Source organism: Crocodylus siamensis, chromosome 4 (assembly GCF_052110815.1).
Source record: "Crocodylus siamensis isolate JL-2025a chromosome 4, ASM5211081v1, whole genome shotgun sequence".
Taxonomy (NCBI): Eukaryota; Metazoa; Chordata; order Crocodylia; family Crocodylidae; genus Crocodylus; species Crocodylus siamensis.
In genome coordinates, this window is record NC_143398.1 from 63,181,472 (window position 1) to 63,201,577 (window position 20,106).

Here is a 20,106-nt window from a genome sequence, read left to right on the forward strand (position 1 = left end):
CCAATGGGAGTTGCTCTCAGTCCAAGAAGTATAAAGTGATATACAGCTGCCACTGCATCTTGCTTAACTTACATCCTGCACAATGGTAGGACAGGATAACCATAGCAAAGATGTCTAAAGTTGTTCAGTTTAGTCCAGTAATCACAAGTGAAGTGATGCAATATTTCTTACACTAAAACATGTTTGCAGAATACTTAAAAATGATTACAAAACCAAAACACTAACTTGATAACTTTTGATTCAACACAAGTTAGTTTATTTTGCCAGTGATTCTGACAGGACTGATTGTGATAATCCAAGAACGAGAGAGTGCAATACTTGCTCCTTACCAAGAGGAAGCAGCTTACCTCCCAATTCTCAACTGCTTACCCTCCTTTGGAGCATCAATTCCTTCTAGATCCCTAACTGTGTTGGTTGGGTTTTTTTTTTTTTTTTTTTTACAGTATCCTATATAATATCCTATGTAACCTTGGCTAAATTAGCTAGTAACCTACATCCGTGTATAAATTTAGAAACTGTAAATGTACATTGTCATTTGTCAGTTTTCCCAGTGTTGACAATTAGGCCCTGGCAGACATTACATTTATCATATCACCAGGTTCAAATGAGTTTTGCATGCTAAATAGTAACATACCCGATAGTCAAGAAATTTATCACATGACAAAAATGGCAAACCTGCTGCAAAGAAGTTATTCACCGATCATGGAACTTGTGGTATGTGTATATTGTCAGATAAACTGAATGTATGGCATATAACTTAGACCTTCCACTATTCCACAGTACTCTTCTCCTCTCCCTTGCTAACTCTAAGGGAGAAGGATGGAAGGACAGCAGTATACAGCAAGCTTTTGTGGGGGAATATAAGCAGCCTTCTATTGTCATAGCAATGGGAAGAGGGGAGTCACAGCAGTGGCAGGGGCTCACTGGAGGGAAGAAACCCTCCAGTGGTCAGTTCTTGCATCAAGAGGAAAACTGCAAACTGCCAGGTGGCAACTGGAACAGGACTATAGAGTTGATAGGCTGACCAGTGGACAACCTCCCCCAGTCAGATACTGCCACCTCTAAGCATCTTGCAGGCAGACCCAGTCCTGAGCTGGTCCTCAGTCTTGGGTCTCATGCCAGGCCTCCTGGGCTCTCTTTAAAAGGTTCTGACAGCTAGAAAAAATTTTGCAGCACTACAAAAAAAAAGATCTGGAGAAGGCCTTATTGTCATGGCTGGCTCCCATGTTAACATCAAAATCTTGCAGGAAGAGCAGGCCAATACTGAGCCTGTTTTCATTCATTGTCATTTAAAACATTAATACATTGCCTATGTTTAGAGGCTGTATAATAAAACCAGTGCCAAAAAATAAAATCAAGTCTGCCACTGGGTCCAACGTACCAAAAGGAACTGAGGGCAAGTCCCACAGACATCAGTCAGGCAGTCCCACCAGTGGGGATGGACATGCTCCTAATGAAAAAGAAGTCCAGGGAATCAAGCCAGCAAACTCTTCTAAAGGATCCAACAAAATCTGGCCCACTACTCCTGTCTGTCCCACTACTCCTTCGTTCATTATACACAGCATTGAGGGGTATGAGATCAATAGGCAAAAGGCAACTGCTTTATAGTTAAAAAGTTGGGCTTAAAATAATCAGAATAATTAATCAATTGTTAATACAGAAAGAAGTTCAAATCTGAAAAATCAAAAGAAATAAAACATGCTGAAAAGGGACCTGGGGGTTACACTGGACAATAAACTGAATATGAGCCAGCAGTGTGCTCTTGTTGCCATACTGGGCTACATTGGTAGGTGTGTTGGCAGCAGATCAAGGGAAGTGATTATTTCACTCTATTCATAGATTCATAGATGTTAGGGTCAGAAGGGACCTCAATAGATCATCGAGTCCAATCCCCCTGCAGGTTCAGATGACCCCAGCTAGATGCCTATCTAACCTCCTCTTGAAGACTCCCAGGGTAAAGGAGAGCACCACCTCCCTTGGGAGCCCATTCCAGATTTTGGCCACTCTAACTGTGAAGAAGTTCCTCCTAATGTCCAGTCTAAATCTGCTCTCTGCTAGCTTATGGCCATTATTTCTTGTAACACCCAGGGGCGCCTTGGTGAGTAGAGCCTCACCAATGTCTTGGCCAAATCTGAGCATAGGTGCTGATGACACAGAGCTAGAAGCTGAGGAAAAAAAAAAGAGAGACAATAGGCGGAAAGTCCGAGCTGTCAAGTGGAAAGTCCCTACACATGCCCAGTCATGTACTAAGCACATGGCCAGTGCATGATCACCCAGAATGTTCCACACAGCTCACATTGTGATTGGCTAACCATGACATATATAAGCCATCATAATTTCCGCCCAAGTCAGAGACCAGCTTGGAGACCCGCCAGAACAAGCTCTGAGCTCTGTGTAAGCTGGCCACTTGCGAACGTCTCTCCACCACCGTTGTCTCCCGGCGTACCCCGCCCTTGCTCGAGTTCAATCCGATTACTGATTCGTCTATTTAAACAGCTATCGACTGGTTTTGCAGCTGTTGTTTGAAACCGAGTTCGTAACCAAGTTTGACCTGCGCTGCACCATTTCTGGTAGCGTAAGAAAGAAAAATAAAATGTTTTGCAACCATACGAATACAAGCCACCTGACTCTCCACCGTTAGTCCCCACCTGCTCAATCGTGTTGGCCCAGACTGTGACCAACCAATTTGGTCGCCACAACCAATTCCCTTCTGTGCCCCCATGATGAATTTATAGGCAGCCACAAGGTCGCCTCTCAACCTTCTCTTGCGAAGGCTGAAGAGGTCCAGGTCTTTCCTTGTAGGGCTTGGCCTGCAAGCCCTTAACCATACGAGTGGCCCTTCTCTGAACCCTCTCCAGGTTATCCACATCCCTCTTAAAGTGTGGCACTCAACTGGACGCAGTACAACAACTGTGGTCTGACCAGCGCCCAATAGAGGGGAAATATCACTCCCTTGGTTCTGTTTGTCATCCATCTGCTGATACAAGATAAAGTGCAGTTAGATTTGCACTGGTATTCTACACTGGTGATGCCACATCTGGACTACTGTGTCCAGTTTTGGGCCCCCCACTACAGAAAGGATGTGGAGAAATTGGAGAGTCCAGCAGAGGGCAACAAAAATAATGAGGCGGCTGGGGGACATGACTTAAAAGGACAGGCTAAGGGAACAGGGTTTCTTTAGTCTAGAGAAGAGAAGAAAAGACCAAGAGGGGATTTAATAGCAGCCTTCAGCTACCTGAAGGGTGGTTCCAAAGAGGATGGAGCTAAACTGTTTCAGTGGTGGCAAGAACAAGGAGCAATAGTCTCAAGTTGCAGCAAGGGAAGTTTAGGTTAGATATTAGGAAGAATTTTCTCACTAGAAGGGTAGTAAAGCACTGGAACAGGTTACCCAAGAGGTGCTGGATTCTCCATCCTTAGAGTTTTTTAAGACCAGGCTAGTCAAAGCCTTGCATGGTATGATCTAGTTGGGGATGCTTCTGCTTGGAGCAGGGGGTTGGACCAGATGACCTCCTGAGGTCCCTTCAACCCTAGTTTTCTATGATTATTATATTTAATTTTAACTTTTTTGGAAATACTGATACTACCCATGGAGTTAGCATTAGAAAAGATTGTTTTTCAAAAAAATGTAATGACTTCACTACACAGTAAATGGAAGCTAACAATCTTAATGTAAGCAGCGTTCAATATTGCATTAAAAGCAGAGAACTCTATTTCTGCAATGCTGGTGAAAACTAGTATGAGTTTTCCAGACCTCACTAGTTTTGACAAGAGATTTACACTCAGTGATAAGAGAAGGGCCTGCGGGTCATTTTACACCAGTCAAAAGCCAATGAAATAAGCACGAACTCTCTCTGACATACATATACACACTGCAGATGCCAAGGTCTGTTCAATACCAAAAACCTTGAGGAACTGGAAGGGGCTATAACAAGAAGCACTGACCCTATTGCCCTAATACCATATGAAATTTCATGTTTTTGTTCCTAAGGAAAAAATAATAAAAAAAGAACTTGCACTCCCTTAGTGCTTCCAGACACCAAGATTAGATTCAAAACTAATGAACATAAATACTTCATATGACAAAAGAAGAGAGCTGGCAGGGAAGATATTCTATGTATAAAACAGACAACATTTTTGGTAAGAATATATTTTCAAGGATTTCTCAACCTCTGTCAGAAATTAAGAGAAGATACCAGTAACCCAGGGAAAGGGAAGTTTACTGATCACCTTTTTCATTTAAGAGGGCTCCCCACATTTAAATTAGAGAAGGAAAAGATCAGTGTTGCTTTTAAGCTACCACATAAAAGCTAAAGGGCTTTCCTACATAAATTGTTCTGAAAGAACAAGGTTAAAAGCCTTTTATATTAAGACAGAAATTCTCACACACAGTGTACGAAATACACAAGCAAAGCAGCGTAATAAGCCTAAGGAACCAGAAGAGGCAAATTCAGGAGAGAAGTAACATATTCCTCCCCAATGTAGGGTTGAATTACAGCACTGTTGTTCAGCCTGGCTTCAGAGGAGATGGGGCAAGTTTCTCATACTTGGAGATGAGTAGTAACAGCCGTCCATTACAGAATGCTTTATTTACTAATGCTGTGAACTTGGGATTCAACTGTCAAGACAGTAGTAAGAACTGCAGAAGGACTTCTAAAGCATCTACTTCCTCCTAATGAAGGGTCTCCCAAGGAATATCATTTTGTGGTGTTCTGAAAATCTCTCTCTTCCTCCTGCAGAGGTTTTCAGTACTGATTTGTGAAGTACTGTGGAGACAAATGGCTGCTGTGGGTGAAACATTTTTTGCAGATGGCATGGCTTGCTATCCTCCTGAACTTCGGAAAGCTAAAGTACCACCCAAAATCTCTAACAAAACAAAAAGAGACCTGAAGTATAAATCTGAGGACAGAGCCACAATGCCTACGCTAGATCAGGAAGCTAAGCTGAAGCTGTAAGGCAAAATACACTCTTTCACATGTTTTGTTGTACATGGTATACACTTCCTGAAGTGATCTGCAAGGCCAGCACCTGCTTGCTATTCAAGTTTAACTTTAAAGTCCATTTCTACCAGGATACCTACAAGGAAGTATTGCCAGCTAGGTAGGGACCTACCCAAATCAAGGAGGCAGGTGGCTGATTCTGTGGGCAGATCACAGGGCTGGCTGCCACTTTTGTAAGCTTATGACTGTGAGCCCCCCCCTCCACCCCATTCCTCTGGTCAAGGGGCCCCCGTGGCCCATCTCTCACTGCAGTCCATCATACAGCTCCGCCGATCAGCATAAGGAGTGGGTGCTGCAGCCATCTTTGCAGCTCCCCTTTGTGCTGGCACCCACCCTGCACCAATGGGTTGCGTGTTTGGGCTGCAGTGGCCACAAGAACTGCTGGCTCCCACTAGGAAACATTTTATTTTTAGTAAGTTCTTTTTTCCCCCTTATGGATTTCATGGATGTTGCCCGATTTCATGGACAATGCCCGATTCTGCGATTTCCACAAAATCAAGAATTGAGTAGGTCCCTACAGATAGGTCATCCATTTAATGTCTGATATTAAACACTCACCTTCCTTATTCCATCAAACCATTTTCCAAGCCTTGCTGAGATACTACCATCTGATTAATGCTGTTCTTGTGCTCCCTCTCCTCATTGTCTTGCTAGTTCATATTTTAATAGTGGAATAGGAATCACATTGTTTTTGAGATGTACAGCATAAGCCCTAGTAAGCAATATTACTAAAATCTTGTGCACTACCCTCTGTTGCATTCCTTTCCCCTCTTCCACATGAGGGCTTTTCCACTAGCCTCTTAAAATATAGCTATGACAAGTCACAAAAGACAGCAGAGAATCCGTAGGTTTCTGTGTTTCCATAAAGGAAGAAGCCTCTGCCGGAACTCAAGCGCTGGTAGCGATCATTGCTTGCTGGAATTCACCATCCAACACAGGGTGTCAAGGGCCTGCAGCAAGACGGTAGCCCTAGACTTTAGGAGGGCCAACTTCAACAAGTTGAGGAGACTAGTGGGGGAGGCGCTGGGGTCCTTGAGGGCAGGGCGAGGGCGAGTGGTAGTTCCTTAAGGAAACGATACTCAGGGCCCAGCGGGAGTCCATCCCAACAAGCAGCAAGGGGGGCAAGAGTGCCCGGAAGCCCCCCTGGCTCACGAAGGGTGTCTGGGAATGCTTGCTTGCCAAAAAGGCAGCGTACACCCAGTGGAAGGGGGTGCTATCTCCAAAGAGGAGTATACCTCCTCTGCTCGGGCCTGTAGGGGGGCTGTCAGGAAAGCTAAGGCAAACAGAGCTAGGACTAGCGTCCAAGATCAAGGATAATAAAAAGTCCTTTTTCAAATACATAGGGAGGATGAAGGAGGCACTGGGTAACGTGGGGCCCCTGCAAGGTACTCTGGGCAATCTGGTGGTTGCGCCAGAGGAGAAAGTAGAACTCTTTAACCAATTCTTTACCTCCGTTTTCTTGTGCAGGGACCGGCACTTCCCCGCTGGGATGCCAGATGGACTCGAGGGGAACACCTCCAGACTTCAGGTTGGGGAGGACCGGGTTAGAGAGCTTCCGGAGGGGCTGGACGTGTTCAAGTCAGCGGGTCCAGATGCTCTCCACCCCAGGGTGTTGAGGGAGCTAGTTGGGATTATTGCAGGGCCCTTGGCATGGCTCTACGAGCGCTCGTGGTGCTCAGGCCAGGTGCCAGATGACTGGAAGATAGCTAATGTGGTCCCCATCTTCAAAAAAGGGAAGAGGGAGGACCCGGGCAACTATAGGCCCATCAGTCTTACCTCTATCCTTGGGAAACTCTTTGAGAAGATTCTCAAGGAGCACATCTGTGATGGGCCGGCTTCAGGGATGATGCTCAAGGGCAACCAGCATGGTTTCATTAGGGGCAGGTCTTGTCAGACCAACCTGATTGCCTTTTATAATCAGGTCACAAAGGCACTGGATGCAGGTGTTGCCGTGGACATAGTCTTTCTCGACTTCAGCAAGGCCTTTGACACCGTCTCCCACCCCATCCTCATTAAAAAACTAGGCGACTGTGGCATTGATGCCTACACAGTCAGATGGACTGCAGATTGGCTGAAGGGTCATACTCAGAGGGTGGTGGTGGACGGGTCATATTTGACCTGGGGGGAGGTGGTCAGTGGAGTCCCCCAGGGCTCGGTCCTGGGGCCTGCGCTGTTCAACATCTTCATCAGCGATTTGGACGACGGGGTGAAATGCAACCTGTTTAAATTCGCTGATGATACCAAATTTGGGGTGAGGTGAGCATGCTAGTAAGGAGGGGAAGACTGCAACAAGACCTGGAAAGGTTACAGGAGTGGGCTGACATAAACAGGATGCGTTTCAATACTGGCAATTGCAGGGTGCTGCACTTAGGCAGTAGAAACCAGCAGCACACTTATAGAATGGGAAACTCCCTTCCTGAGAGCATGGAGGCAGAAAGGGATCTTGGAGTCATTACTGACTCCAAGATGAACATGGGCCGACAATGCGAGGTCTCTGTTGGTAGGGCTAACCACACCTTGTCATGCATCCACAGGTGCATCTCAAGTAGGGCCAAGGAGGTGATCCTCCCCCTCTATGCGACACTGGTCAGGCCACAGCTGGAGTACTGTGTCCAGTTCTGGGCGCCCCACTTCAGGAGGGACGTGGACAACATTGAAAGGGTCCAGAGGAGGGCCACTCGCATGATCCGGGGACTACAGGGCAGACCCTACACTGAAAGACTGCGGGACCTGAACCTGTTCAGCCTTCACAAGAGAAGGCTGAGGGGGACCTGGTGACTGTCTATAAACTCAGTGCAGGGACCAGAAGGGTTTAGGGGAGACGCTGTTTCCCCTAGCGCCCCCTGGCATGACAAGGAACAATGGACACAAGTTATTAGAGAGTAGATTTAGATTAGACATCCGCAAGAACTACTTCACAGTTAGGGCAGCTAGGAGTTGGAACCAGCTTCCTGGGGAAGTGGTGCTGGCTCCTACCCTGGGGATCTTTATGAAGAGGCTTGATGCCTACCTGGCGGGACTCATCTGAGTCCAGTCTTTTTCTCCCACCCAGGCGGGGGGTCGGGCTTGAAGATCTGCAAGGTCCCTTCCGACCCTACTTCTATGATTCTATGGATATTACAAATGGTATACAGATGAAGAAACTGTGCTCTAATGGATCATTTAAATAAAAAATGAGGCCCTTAGTAAGTTCAGATTCAGCTGCAGGGCTTTGAAGAAATTCCAGACGACGACTGCGACATGGCAGGTACACAAGAAAATGCAGAATGGCCACAATATTTTATGAGTCTGCCATATTTTTCCCCACAATGCTCCGACAACACTTTTTACAAAGAAGAATATCTACAGCCCTTGACATGCAGAAAGGGAGGGGCTCTGGTATCCATTCTGTAATGAGATGAATAAAAAGCCTGGATCTGAACTGCCTCTATTCTGAGAATACAGATCTGATTTTTACCAGCTTGAGCCCATTTTTAGGATTCCAGAAAGAGCTGTGCATTTAATGAGTAACAAAGAGAGAGCTGCAATTAAAAAAGAGTCTCCAGGCTATTGGGAGGGATATAAGCTCTCTAGTTTCAGGACAAAAACCAAACTTTTCATGGGAATATTTCCTGCCTAGAGGGTAAAGTACATAAACATCTACTCAAGAGTTGCTTGATTTTTCTGCTAAAGCAGGGGCATTCAACTGGTAGCCTGTGGGCTGCATGAAGCTCACAAGAGACGAGTTAAAAGCCCGCAGCTCCTGCCCACTCACTGCTCCCCACATCACTCCAGCTGCAATAGCAGTCATTCTCCAAGCTTCCCCTCCCTCCTCTAGCTCCTACTCCCCTCCCCACCCCAGGGTACTGCAGGGCTCAGGGAACTAAGGGCGAGCCCAGAGCTGTGTGAGAACATAGTGAAGCTGTGCGAGGAGGCACCCACCTGGGCACGTGATGCTGCAGTGGGATGCCCTCATGGGTTTACAGCGCAGTGGTTGGGATGGGGAGGGCCATCTGATGAGGGATCCCTGGCTTGCTCTGGTGCAGCCTGTGGGCATGTGATCCCCACCTCTTACAAGTTAGCAGCCTTATTCTAGAACATTTATTTTTAAGTCTTAATCAAGACATTATTGAGTTAAGCAACCATAGTACGATCCAAGATGGGGTCTCATGACTACTGTAAGGTACTGTGGGAGTTCTGCATTGTCCTTTGATACTAGCCACATCTGATGGGTCTGCCATACTTCCTATATTCCTAGTAATTTTAAATTCAAATTGATTGCTTTACCATGAGCTGTGCTATTAAACTCATCAACCAAACCAGAATTTTGCTGCACAACATTATTTTTAAATGTACATTTTGCAAATAAGATCTCTCCTTAACTGCCTGTTGTGAAAAAGAGGGCACAGTCTCGCAGTCAGGGCAGCTATATAATCGTAAATTCATTACTTATACCTCATTTGGACTACTGTGAAGTAATTATGTAAAATATTTCACACAATACTTTAAACCCTTTAAATATTTTTATAACCAAGCAGCAAGAGCAATTCTACAAGGTAATTTTCATAAATATCATTGTGAACTGTACGAGAGGCTGTTCTAATTACCTCTTGCAAACTGGCAGGAGAAATGTCTTGCCACTACTATTTATAAGTCTCTAAATGATCTGGCACAAAATTACTTAAAAGAACAAATTAACTTTCAATTCAATGTCCATTCATAGCCCACCAGGTCAAACACTGATAAATGTGTTTGCTCTACATCTTAGAGAGACAGAGGACCAGATTCTGATGTGCCCTTCTATTCATGTAACACAGGAGTAATCCCATTAATGTCAACTAAATTAAACCAGCAGAAAATAAATCCAAATCAAACTTAGATTATCTACTTCCCCTTTTAAGGTCTATAACCTTTCTTGTCATTTTGCAATTGCCTTAGCTAAAATCAATGGTGGCATTTAACAACAAATCTTCATTCTTATTACAAGAAATGTGTTAAGTTCTTAATAACAACTTCTGAATACATGAAATATCAGACCTGTTTCAATGGCTATACACTACATATGCAGGCACTTTATTACTATTTGCATTATGTGGCAGACTCAACATAAAGCAGGTCCCATTGTTTCAGCTCCTGTGCCCAGACACACATACACACAAAACACACACCCCATCCAGAATCTATTAAAATCTAACACCAAGTGTCTCCCTCCTGCTCTTTCTTCTACCTCCTCAGTGCTTAAAAGTAGTTCATCAACACATTAAAGGTTTTCAATAAGTTTCATAATAGTTTGGGGCTGAGAAAGATTTTAAATATAAAATCAGCAATACCAAAACAGGAAATCAACAATCTTGAAAAACTGTTGCTCACAGAAGTCCTTGAAAAGGACTTGCTTCAAGCCCTTGAATGGGGAGGAAACTTTCATGAAAATTCTCTAGGAAGGAGGATGATTAGCTCTACCCACTACCTGATCATCATTTCAGACTGAAATAATCACCATCTTCCCATCAACAGATGACTTGCTTTCGGGTTTTGTTTTAGATTTTTTTTTTTTTTGGTTTTTGTTTTTTTTTTAAACTAGATTTGCAGCCCAGCTACTTTAACCTTTGCTGACAATGCCATTTCCAATAGGTGTGGGCAGCTGCTAGGGTCCCCCACCTACTTCCTAGATAAAGCATTCATTAATACCCGTAGCCTCTAATTTTCTACCAAAGGTCATTAGTAGAAGTTGATTCTATGCAGTTGAATTAGATGCTGTGAGTCTCTAATATTTAGTGTATGTGTTTCTAAAAAAGCCAGTCAGTACATGGTTTTAGATTATGTGCAGTTCATCCCTGCAGCATTCCTTCTTTCCAGTCTTTTCAAAGATGAGGGTTTGGGTGTCCAAATGGCTGACTGCTACCTCTTGTTGCTTTCCAGTTCTTTCCTGGTGGTATGGTAAAGAGGTCAGCACTCTGTAGCACTGTTTGCTCAGATACAGGTACTACTAAAGAATACGAGGCAGTCGAGAGGAGGGCGACCACAGGATGCTCCTATCAGAATCAACTTTAAGGCAGCGAAGAGGAGTATACTGGGGATAAGCTGAATAATGAGAAGGTGCCACAAAAAGGTGAAAAAATTTGCACAGAGGGCAGGAATATTAAGTTTTGGAGATCCAGGGAGAACACCTCTACCATTCCTTTTTTTTTTTTTTAAAATAGAATAGACAACCAATCACCTTTGTGTTAATGAAGTGCTTGGGTTGGTCCACATGGAGCTCTTCGCAAACAGGCAAGAGGAAAGTGGGGAGGGATATATCTAACTTGCTCTCACATCTATGGGCATTTATTTTAATAAAACCATGTGTGCGTGTATACAGTGTGTAGATACTGCTGCTCCTTTTCTATCCTCCAGCAGCCTCCAGAATGCCATAACTCTGGACCATCCTATAAGACCTGAATTTATTTTACTGAAAAGTTTCAAAAGGGCAGAAAGACTAACAAGCCATGATGAGGTCAAGAGGCCCAGGTACTCATTTATACCACATCTCTCTCTGATAGGAGATTGTGAAGGTCAAAATGTTACAGCTGCAGCTTCATGCTAATCATCCACTCACCTCAATCTAGCACTTCCACTGAAATGCTATTTTATATTCCATGTTTGTAAGTGTCAGGGTAAGAAAATCCTGCTTACAGTTTACTTCAGAATGGCTGTCACTTTAAAACCCAAGTGGCTGTCAGATTGCCTTTACCCACTATTATTTACCTTATTTTCCTCATGTAGAACAGAGATAAGCCGATAAAGATGGCCACTCAAACATTAAATGCACCAAGCATTTTCAAATTTGCTCCTTTTCCCTTTCTCATTTGCAATCTCCAGACTGATGTAATGAGAGCTCTATGAATTCCTCATACACTGCTGCATGTTTTCGTTTGGGTGCCGAAATAATCCAGATCTTGTTTCTGAGGTTGGATAATTGCCCCTCTCCCTTACACAAACTTTAAAGAGAAAAGGATTAAAAAGCTCTTTGCCCTGCTGTATCCAAATGTAAAACGCAACCTAAACTCAGGAAAGAGGGGTGACCAATCAGAGAAAGTAACGGGACCTCAGTTCAGAACAACAAGAGCCTTTTCCATTCTAAATGCATTCTCTTTGAAGACTGAAGCTACTACTCTTTACAAGGTGATGTGTTCATGCAAGGTCTTTCTTACTTTTGGTCTGATATTTTAGTTCACAACAAAACAATGCACTGAGATAGACTGACTTACTTGATCCAGGAAGATCACACTATACTGGGAGCCTTTGTATCACTAGACTGCTGCTGTTTTGGAGAGAAACACTCTCCAAAACTATAAAGAGAAATAAGGCAGAAAGAGTGATTAAGACTGCTATTAGTGGAACAGGTCACAATCAAGCTTTTCACCCCTTGTTTTTGCCCAGCTTGTCCTTCTGATCACAGGTGTTAGTTAAGTGCTACTTAAGTTCAGTATTCATAGAATCACAGAAGTCGGGTCAGAAGCGACCTTATAGATCTTCAAGTCCAACCCCCTGCCAGGGCAGGAAAAAAAAAAAACTGGGCTCAAATGATCCCAGCTAGGTAGGCATCAAGCCTCCCCCTAAAGACCCCCAGGGTAGGAGCCAGCACCACTTCCCTTGGAAGTTGGTTCCAGCTCCTAGCTGCCCTAACTGTGAAGTAGTTCTTACAAATGTCTAATCTAAATCTCCTCTCCAACAACTTGTGGCCGTTATTCCTTGTTATGCCAGGGGGCGCTAGGGGAAACAAGGTCTCTCCCAAATCCTTCTGGTCCCCTCTAGTGAGTTTATAGACTGTCACCAGGTCCCCCCTCAGCCTTCTCTTGTGAAGGCTGAACAGGTTCAGGTCTCGCAGTCTCTCATTGTATGTATTAACATAATATGGTCCATTAAGTGATGAAGGAATCATCTTACTTATTGGCACAGTCTGTGAGTCAATGGGAATAGAAGACCCATATTAAAACAACAGGTACAACCTCACTGGTTTTGTACCAGATGGCTGCGTTACAGAGATGATGTTCAGGATGTCTAGGGAAGGAAAGGACAAAATCTCTCTCCCCAGCACCCTTTACAACAAAATCTCTTTCTGTGGAAGCTGGCGCTGCAGCACTACTGCTGACAAGTTCATTCAGAGAAAGAGTTAATCTAAACAGAAGTGATTATCCAGAAGAGAAAGTAAAAAACCATAACCCCTTGGAGACAATATGCTCTGTATTAAAAAGTCTCATTGGTAGAGTGAATAGAGACGAGCATGAAGAAAGATGCTGTAGACCCTCTGACAGTTTCCCCAACATGTTTGTCAGATCAGCTATCCTGATTTTCAAAATATATTTAATATGTTCTGCTTTGATAGTCTGTATCCAAGTTAGAAACCAGTATTTTGTAACTTGGGTAAGTATCCAGAACTCATAAGAAAGGGGCCTTTTACTTCTTATTTCCCTGTAAAAAAATAAAACCACACACACATACACACACACACACATAAAATCACTCTTGCTGCTAGATATGAACTTTAAATGTCACATAAAAGCACAAACCTGTGGGGGCCATCAGGGTCACAGTTAGGTAGAAAATTGGTGACAGCTTCTGCCACTTCTTCATTTAATAATACATCCCAGAGTCCATCAGTAGCCAAGATCAGCACATCATCTGGTCCATGCTCATACTGCTGAAGGTCATAGACTTTCACCTAAAAATCAAAAAACAGGGAAACATTCACTTCCATTAAGGAGGAAAAACTTAATGTATGAAAACCTGCTGATGGCAGTCTTGATTTAGTAGACTAGGAAAAGGCATTAAAATAAATCTCACATGAAGCAGCTGGGCTCCATTCACACTAGGTCACCTTGATGGAGCTCTGTTGGGTCCCAATTCAGGAAAGCATTCCCTACTTCAGTATAGCACTTTGCAAATTCTTAAGTGTTGACCTGGACATGGATGGACTTAAACATTCTTGAGCTAAGGCCAGTCACCATGTTATATTGTTAGTAAGGATCGAAGCAATCAAAGCTTCTCCACCCCCAGCTCTGTCTATGGACAGGCTTTGCATTGTAAGCTCTTTTATCCGTTTGCCCTGATCCAATTAAAAACGCTAAATACACCACACATATTCCGCAGTGCTTGTACAGCAGAATAAAATATGAATATAAATTTTTTCCTACAGCCATAATCCAGAAGCAGTGCTTTAATGTGAGCATGTGAGTAGTCCTGTTGAAGCGCATGGCACTATTTAGACGCTCACTAAAAACTAAGCATGTTTTTATGTGCTTTGCTGGAATGGGGCCAGTTTGCAGAACCATGTAAAAACAAGTCATAGGGTTAAGCTATTTACATAAAATGCCCATAGACTTTGTTAGTTAAGGCTGCAGTCACACTGCCAGACTAACCCTTGAGCCCGTACTAGGGTTTGAATATTGTAGCCAGAAAGGCCCATTCTTCCTCAGACTTGAGGAAGTGTATCTTGTGCTGAAAAACTTGCATAACGCTGCCCCAAAAATATGGTTCATCCACTAAAAGATATCACTAAAACCTTGCTCTTGAAGCCTATGACATCTGCCTTTAAAAAAGCTTCCAGTACTACCTCCTTGCCTGACCTGTCTAAAGGTGGGATTGAAGGGGTTAACTGAGTCAGCCCATAAGTTTTTTAAATGAGTCTTGTTAGATGCAAGTCATCTTCCAGCCAGTGCTGCATTCCAACTGTCAAGCTGCCTGCTGCTTGAATTCCCAAACTAAAACTTGGAGTCCTCGTGAACCCCTCGCAGAGCACTTTAATTACCCCAGCAATGACTGTAATGAGAAAGAAGCGTGACCGCCTTGGCAAGGCAGATGAGAGGAAATGATGATCTATATTAAAATTTGGAAAGAGTGCACCTGGTCACGCATCCTGCTTCATCCTTGTGCTTCAGTAACCGCAGCAGTACTCTGCAAATTTGTTGGGACACGTACTTGGCACAGCTAGATGACAAAGTTGTTTTACTCTCTCCCGGCATGCTCTCCTCTCAGGGGATATGGAGCAGGAAATGGACATAAACTGCTCGGACCTTTTAATGCAATTATGATTTTATGGGACTGCAACCAATAAAGGAGAAACAATCATCTAGATCGCAGTGCTAATCCTCACCATTTTGCTTTTCACTCAAAAGAAAGACAGTCATTTGTAAAATACTACCTTTCCTCCATTATTTAAGGTGTGTCCAAAATAGGGCTTTGGAGAGAATCAGCTAAAGACAAAGCCAAATTACTTATCTCTCTTTAGCATATGATTTATGTCTACTAGTAATACAGGTCCCCTCCCTGCGGTTATGGAGCTGAGCTCTTTCTCTCTAGGTATAACAGTTCATGCTTTCATCTCAAAGTGACTGGTTCAGTTCAGTGTTTTGATCAAATTGGCAGCTGTCATACATAGGCACATTTTGGTCAGATCCCCTGGACATCAGCAACATTGATGCACATAGTAAAATAAGCTCTCTCTCTCTCTCTCTGCCCCCTCTCCCTCAACTATGCAAAGAAAGTTCAAATTAATCAACACATCCATTTTTGGTAGCACTGGGAAAAAAACAGGATAATTTAGATTTTATTCCTATTAGAGTTGACAGCAAAACTCCTGGCTTCACCGAGAACAGAACTGGAGCCTACACTTGTGTTCTCCACTGGAGCAGAATCCTATCAAAACTGCAGCTGATCTAGCACATGAAAGGATGAAAAATATACAGCCATGTAGATTTCAGTACAATGATGGGAAGGTATTTTAATTAAAAAAAAAAGACATTATGTGCATTTTATATGGCTGAAAACTGCGTATCTCCAATTTATAGGGCATTTGTCTCAAACTTCCAAGCCATCCTCCACTGGCTGACCTTACACCCACCATGATTCAGGAAATTAACTAGCACTGAAATTTAAATGAAGATCCAGGGAATTACAGGCCTATCAGTCTGACATATATCCCTGGAAAGATATTAAAGAAAAATCAAGGGATCCATCAGCAGCAGGCTAACGGAAGGCAACCCTCTGAATGTCAGCCAACATAGTTTTATTACTGAAAGGTCTTGCCTGACCAGCCTCATCTCCTTCTATGACCAGGTCCCTCCTTCTATGTCCATTTCCTGGACAAGGAAAATAAGGTGGATTCCATATATCTGGATTTCAGGAAAGCCTTTGGTTTGGTTTCCCATGACGTCCTCATGGTTAAGCTAGGGAACTGCAGCTTTGACCATCCCATGGTCCAATGGCTGGGGAACTGGCTCCAAGGTCAGACCCAAAAGGTACTAGGTTGTTGGGAACAAATCAATGTGGCACAAAGTTACCAGTGGAGTCCCACAGGGCTCAGTACTTGGGCCAGTACTCTTCTATATCTTCATAAATGGTCTGGATTCGGGCATCAGATGCAGAGTGGCACAGTTTGCAGACAACACTAAACTATGGGGGAAGGTGGCCACACTGGAAGACAGGATGGGAATACTGGCTGAGCTGGACATGCTCACAAGGTGGGGCGGACCAAAACCTGATGGCATTCAATGTAGCAAAGCGTATTGTGCTCCCCCTTGGGAGAAAAAACCAGCATCATACTTACAGGTTCATCAGTGCTACGCTTGCTAGCATCACAACCAAAAGAGACTTGGGGTCTTGATTGACCACAAGATGAACGTGAGCCAGCAATGCAATGACATGTCCAGCAAGCAAATCAAACTCTGGCATGCATCCACCGATGCACCTCAAACCAGAGACATTATCCTTCTGCTATACTCAGCTAGAGTACTGCATCCAGTTGTGGGTCCCCCACTTCAGGAGGGATGTGGATAAGCATGAGACAATCCAGAGGAGAGCCACCTGTAAGAACAAAGGCCAAGAGAGCAAGCCTTATGAGGACAGGCTGAGGGACATGGGACTATTCAGCCTGGAAAAGAGAAGGTTCAGGGGGGAGTTGGTGGCAGCCTATAAGGGAGGTGCATCAAGATCTGGGACAACAGTTGTTTACCAGGCCCCGCAAGGGATAACAATGTCTAACTGCCACAAACTCATGGAAGGCTGATTCAGACTGGTCATAAGGAAAAACGTCTTTACTGTCCGAGCGTGCAGGGCCTGGAACAGACTCTCCCCTGCTCTGGACTCATTCAAAAGGTATTTGGATGTTTATCTTGATGGGATCATTTGACCCCAGCTGACTTTCTGCCCATGGCAGAGGGGCTGGACTCGATCTGGGGAGGTCTCTTCCAACTCCTAATGTCTAAGGAATCTATAAAATCTATGTTCCGGCCACACTGCTTATGTGCAAATGGATACTGGACAGATAACATGTACAGTATCTATCCCTGAGGACGGAAAAGGTACCCATTTTTAAGAAGGGGAGAAGGGTGAGCCAGGGAACTTTAGGCCAGTCAGTCTTACCTCTATCCTTGGGGGGAAAAAAATCATTGAAGAGTATATTTGTGAAGGCCCAGCAGGGGAAATGATGCTGAAAGAAAACCAGAATGGGTTTGTCACTGGTAGATCCTGCCTGACAAACCTTATAGCCTTTTGCAAAAAAGGTTACACTGCCTTGACACGGGAGCTGAGGCAGACATAATCTACCTGGACTTTAAGAAGGCCTTCAATATACTTTCACATCCTAGTCTCATAAGGAAGCTAGCAGGCTGTGAAGTGGACACTAACACAGTCAGGTGGGTGGCCAACTGCCTTAGGGACCGCATCTAGAGAGCGGTGGTGGACGGGTTGTTCTCGGCCTGGAAGGAGGCAGGCAGTGGGGTCCCGCAGTTTGGTCCTTGGACCAGTGTTATTTAATATCTTCATCAATGATTTGGATGAGGGTATGGAGAGCACCCTGTCCAAGTTCATGGATGACACCAAGTTACGGGGCAAAGTTAAACACACTGGAGGGCAGGGAGCGGATACAGGCTGATCTGGACAGATTGAATCAATGAGCAGAATGAAACAGGATACGATTCAACAAAGACAAATGCAAAGTACTCCACCTAGGGAGGAGGAATCTCCAGCACACCTACAGGTTGGGGGATAACCTCCTCAGCAGCTGAAAGGGATCTTGGCATCATAGTTGACTCCAAAATGAACATAAGCCAGCAGTGTAACGAAGCCATCAACAAAGCCAATCGCACCTTACTGTGCAGTAGCACATGCATGAGCAACAGATTGAGGGAGGTGATGCTCCCGCTCTATGCAGCACTGGTCAGGCCACAGTTGGAGTAGTGTGTCCAATTTTGGGCTCTGCACTTCAAGAGGGATGAGGACAATCTGGAGAGGGTCCAGAAAAGGGCTACTCGTATGATTAGTGGCCTCTGTGCAAGACACTATGAGGAGAGGTTGAGGGATCTGAATCTCTTCAGCCTTCACAAGAGACATCTGAGGGGGGACCCTGTAGCAGCCTGTAAGTTTATCAAGGGAGGACAACAAATAATTGGAGATGTGCTATTTACCAGGGCACCCCTAGGAGTAACTAGGAATAATGGATGCAGACTATTGGAGAGTAGATTCAGGTTAGATATTAGGGAGAAATTTTTCACACTAAGGGTGGCTAGAATCTTGGAGGTCTTCAAGAGGAGGCTAGATAGGCACCTGGTTGGGGTCGTCCGACCTTGGTCCTGTTTCCTGCCTTGGGGGTCAGACACGATGATCCTTCTGACTCTACAATCTATGAATCTATGAACATAGCTATGAGTGGTTGGCAAGGCCATCACACAGCCTGAACAAAAGCCGCTTCCACAATTCAGACTCTCTAGTGGCTCATGCTGCCATTCACACTGTACACAAAGTCTGTCTGGGTGGTTGTTTCCTCAACATACATCACTTCTTCAATCATGTTTCTCCTTTATCTAGCAGCTCCCCAGAAGTTTGATGACTCTCTCATGCTCTTGCTCTTCATGGAATTCCCATCAACGCTACTGCCGCCCTCAACTGTCCCAATTTCTTCTTTCCCAGTAATTTCACAAGCTGTGTATATTCTCTTCCCAGCCACCTGCCCTCTTCTACAACTACCCTTACTAAGAGCACCCATGAGAATCCCAGTCTTCTCTCAGTGCCTCAGGCAAACCATTTGGTCCCCTCCAAAATACCTCACACATCACCCTGCTTCCTTTCACTCCCTAGGAGCTCCCAGCTTCCTCCCTGCACTTAGGCAATCAACCATCAATACAATAACCATCTAGTAAATCCATCAATTGGACTTTACCTGACAGTCTCTCTTTCCTGATCTGTGCTGTAACTTTAAAACTAAAGCCAGCAAACAGTTTGCACGAATGTTCATTGGGGGTGGGTAAAACAAACTGAATAACACCAAGACTGAAGCTCTTAGATATCTGCTGAGATTTAGCAGAAGCAGCTCTGCGCTAAATCCAAAATACACCTCCTCTCTGGCTAAGGGTTTTGCAGCCTGCTATACAATAGATCTCTTTAATAAGTAGTTTCTTTTAGTACTGGTGCTCCCTGTGGACTCAGTGTGCCAAGAAATACTCTGGATCCAGGATAAAAAAGGACACTTTTGTGTTTATGTTATAATAGGATCTACTCACTTACAAAAGCCCATAGTGGACTGTGAAAGAACCACAGCAGAACTGTGAAGTGCTCAAACTTGCCAACATGAACCCCTCTGGTTTAAAAACAGTTGATAGCAAACTGACCTGCTGCTGCAGCCACCCAGGAGGTTCCTGGAGAAGCCTGCCCCAATAAAAACCATGCCACAGGGGCAATACTCTACATTCAGCTCTCTGAACTATCAACCAGCACAGCTACTTCAATAAATTAAATCCTTTCTTAATTGTATTGTTCCTTTTTTACATGTAATGTTATCCAAAGCAGTTTCACTGGTAAACAAGGAAATCTCCTTCAATACCCTCCTCCAAGTAATTTATATGTAAATAATAAAAAGAGGTCCAACACTGTTCCCTGCAGCACTCACCAATTAATCTCCTTTTAGCTTTTTACTGCTACCCTTTGTTTCCTGCCCTTCAGCCAATTTCCAGAATACTCTGCCAACTTTCCATTTACTTCATGGCTCTGTGTCTTTCATATTAACCTGTGATGTAGAACGTTTTCTCAAAAGCTTTCTGCAAATTCCAAGTACTCTGTAAGACCATCTACTGCATTTTTCTTTTATTCCCTGGCAGTT

General features: G+C 44.2%; 1 protein-coding gene across 1 annotated transcript in view; it reads right to left on the minus strand.

Moving 5' to 3' along the window:
- Window positions 1-20,106, minus strand: part of PPM1H (protein phosphatase, Mg2+/Mn2+ dependent 1H) — a 210,395-nt gene that overhangs the window by 9,427 nt on the left and 180,862 nt on the right. The window contains exon 9 of the mRNA XM_090042428.1: window positions 13,526-13,677. Coding sequence (XP_089898554.1) covers window positions 13,526-13,677 — 152 coding nt within the window. The remainder of the gene's footprint in view (window positions 1-13,525; window positions 13,678-20,106) is intronic.